General features: G+C 48.1%; 1 protein-coding gene across 1 annotated transcript; it reads right to left on the bottom strand.

Annotated features, from left to right (window-relative positions):
• Positions 1–350: 350 nt before the first annotated feature.
• On the bottom strand, positions 351–971 carry LOC141027031 (uncharacterized). The gene has a single exon (XM_073503943.1). It carries the CDS (start codon positions 969–971, stop codon positions 351–353), a length of 621 nt encoding a protein of 206 aa, XP_073360044.1.
• Between the last annotated feature and the right edge of the window lie 2,034 nt (positions 972–3,005).

The following is a 3,005-nucleotide window of genomic DNA, read 5'->3' as shown; positions in this document are numbered from 1 at the left end:
TCACCAACGTAAAGTTTCATCAAGATCGCAATTACATCCCGTTTGATAATGGGCCAAGCCCGCTGGTAGAAAGCAGCGATGAAACCCGGCCCCGGGGCTCGGTCGGGTGGCAGCTCCTTGACGGTGTTCCATATCTCATCTTCTGTGAAAATGCCATCTAGCTCTTGTAAATCACAGGAGATGTCTAGAAACTCCAAGTTCACCGACCCCTCTCTAGCTTTAGCCATGCCCAGCAGCTCCTCGAATGCCGAGGTGAAAATTTCAGCCATGCGATCATGTTCCGTGGCGATCTCATCGTCCTTTCTGACCTTGAAGATATAGTTCTTCGCTCGCCTCCCGTTGGCCACCAGTTAAAATAGTTTGGTGTTTGCGCCCCCCTCCTTCAACCATCTTAGTCTCGACCTCTGCCTGGCTATCGTATGCTCGAGGGAAGCCAGCCCTAGAACGTTCATCTTGAGCATGCGGCGCAGCCATAACTCCTCCGAGCTCAATTGTCTCAACTCCTGCGCGCGAACAAGCTTGAGGATCACGTAATTAGCCACAACAATCATCAGTTTAATGTTCCCAACTTTCCTCTGTGCCCCCGCCTGCAAGTAGGTGGCCGTGTTCCTAAGCAGAGCATCGAGCCTCCGGAACGGATCGGTGATAGAAGCATCACAAACCCAGGCTTCCTTGACTGCGTCCAAAAAACCCTCAAGCTTGGTCCAAAACATCTCAATGCGAAATTTCCTTTTCAGGCAGAAGTGGGCACAAGTAGATAGATGCAGCAACGCATGGTCCGAGATGTTAGTGGAGAGAGCTTGAAGAAGATTATCTGGATAGTGCAGCTCCCAGTCCACCGAAACCAAAACCCTATCGATTTTGGTTAACATCGGGGTATCCCTCTCGTTAGACCACGTGAAGCTCTGGCCGTGCATGTAAAGTTCCTTCAGCTCGAGGTCATCCACAAGATCTCTAAACTTCCTCATCATGGGGCGATTGAGGTTGGAATTGTTCTTTTCATTAGCTCGAAGAATCATGTTGAAGTCTCCAAAAATGATCCATGGCCCCGGGTAAACCTCTCTTCTTTGCCTAATCTCCTCAATGAACTAGGATTTAAGCTCGTCATCTTGTGGCCCATAGACCACCGAGATCCACCAAGAGGAGTCGGCCTTGTTGTGCACTAGCCCGGTGATGGAATTGTTATCTAGCACAACATTGTCAACCCCCATAATGGTCATGTCCCAAGCCAAAAGGATACCACCACGAGTCTCCTTAGCCGGAAGATACGCAAAGCCGTCAAGCGACGGGCCAACACATTGCATAACTATGAAAGGATCGATTAGATCAAGTTTTGTTTCTTCTAAGCAAACTAGGTTAACTATCACCGACGACACGAATTCCCTAACCGCCTTCTTCTTCGCTGGATTGTTGAGGCCACGCACGTTCCAGCAAAGGATTTGTGGGTTTAACACCATAAAAACACTGCACTCCAGCGCCATCCTCCCATCGAGAAATAGTGCCCGCAGACCGGCGGCGCAACCTCTGATCCGAGACCCTCTCCCACCAGAAGCTCTTTTCCAAACAGGGCCGCAATCACGCTCACATGTTGTTCGCGAAGTGGAGAGTCGAACAACTGCTGCAGCTCAGAGATGGTGGCATCATCCACGTCCAAGTCTTGCGGGGCCAGGCCAAGTGCATGCATGAGAACATTCTCTGCCGGAGATGACTTGTTGTGCTTGGTGGATCTAGTGTTACGCCGAGGGGTGAACGGCTCGGCATCTGGGTGCAGACCCGAGGCTTGGACTTCCTTCAGAAGCGGAGGTGCGAGCTTCTTGACAACGCAGGAGCAGAACCATTTGAGTTTGTCAAACTGAAGGAAATATGCCCTAGAGGCAATAATAAAGTTGTTATTTATATTTCCTTATATCATGATAAATGTTTATTATTCATGCTAGAATTGTATTAACTGGAAACTTAGTACATGTGTGAATACATAGACAAACAGAGTGTCACTAGTATGCCTCTACTTGACTAGCTCGTTGAATCAAAGATGGTTAAGTTTCCTAGCATAGATATGAGTTGTCATTTGATTAACGGGATCACATCATTAGAGAATGATGTGATTGACTTGACCCATTTTGTTAGCTTAGCACTTGATCGTTTAGTTTGTTGCTATTGCTTTCTTCATGACTTATACATGTTCCTCTGACTATGAGATTATGCAACTCCCGAATACCGGAGGAACACTTAGTGTGCTATCAAACGTCGCAACATAACTGGGTGATTATGAAGATGCTCTACAGGCGTCTCCGATGGTGTTTGTTGAGTTGGCATAGATCGAGATTAGGATTTGTCACTCCGATTATCGGAGAGGTATCTTTGGGCCCTCTCGTTAATGCACATCACTATAAGCCTTGCAAGCAATGTGACTAATGAGTTAGTTGTGGGATGATGCATTACGGAACGAGTAAAGAGACTTGCCGGTAGCGAGATTGAACTAGGTATTGAGATACCTGATGAAGCTATGTACCTAGGGTAGGGTCATAGGCCTGACCTAGATACCCTTCCCAAGGACATCACCCTAAAACCAGAAGCATTCGAAGAGGAGTCACCATTCACTCGACCATGAAGCATTCCACTTGGAAGACTCGAAGTCACTCGACCATGGAGACCGTCACTTGACCGCCAGAAGATCTAAAGCCACTCTGCGCTGCAACGGTCGGTCATTACACCATAGCTTAAATGATCATTATGTCTCTTTATTACTAGCGTTACCAGTAACGCCCCTCTCTTGATGTACCTTAAATCCCTTGTAACGTGGGATGGCTGGGGTCCTGGCGCACTCTATATAAGCCACCCCCTCCACATGCACAAGGGTTCGCTCCCCTGTAAACACACATACGCATAATCCAGTCGACCGCCTCCGGGCCCCGAGACGTAGGGCTGTTACTTCTTCTGAGAAGGGCCTGAACTCATAAAACTCATGCGTACAACTTCGCCATTGCTAGGATCTTGCCTCTCCA

The sequence above is a fragment of the Aegilops tauschii genome, chromosome 7 (genome assembly GCF_002575655.3).
Source record: "Aegilops tauschii subsp. strangulata cultivar AL8/78 chromosome 7, Aet v6.0, whole genome shotgun sequence".
NCBI lineage: Eukaryota > Viridiplantae > Streptophyta > Magnoliopsida > Poales > Poaceae > Aegilops > Aegilops tauschii.
The sequence above is the reverse complement of the archived record's forward strand: the minus strand, read 5'-3'. Positions and strand labels throughout refer to the sequence as shown.

What these genes read in the sequence shown, in the direction of transcription:
- LOC141027031 (XM_073503943.1), bottom strand. Translation starts at nt 971, where the DNA reads ATGATGAGGAAGTTTAGAGATCTTGTGGATGACCTCGAGCTGAAGGAA.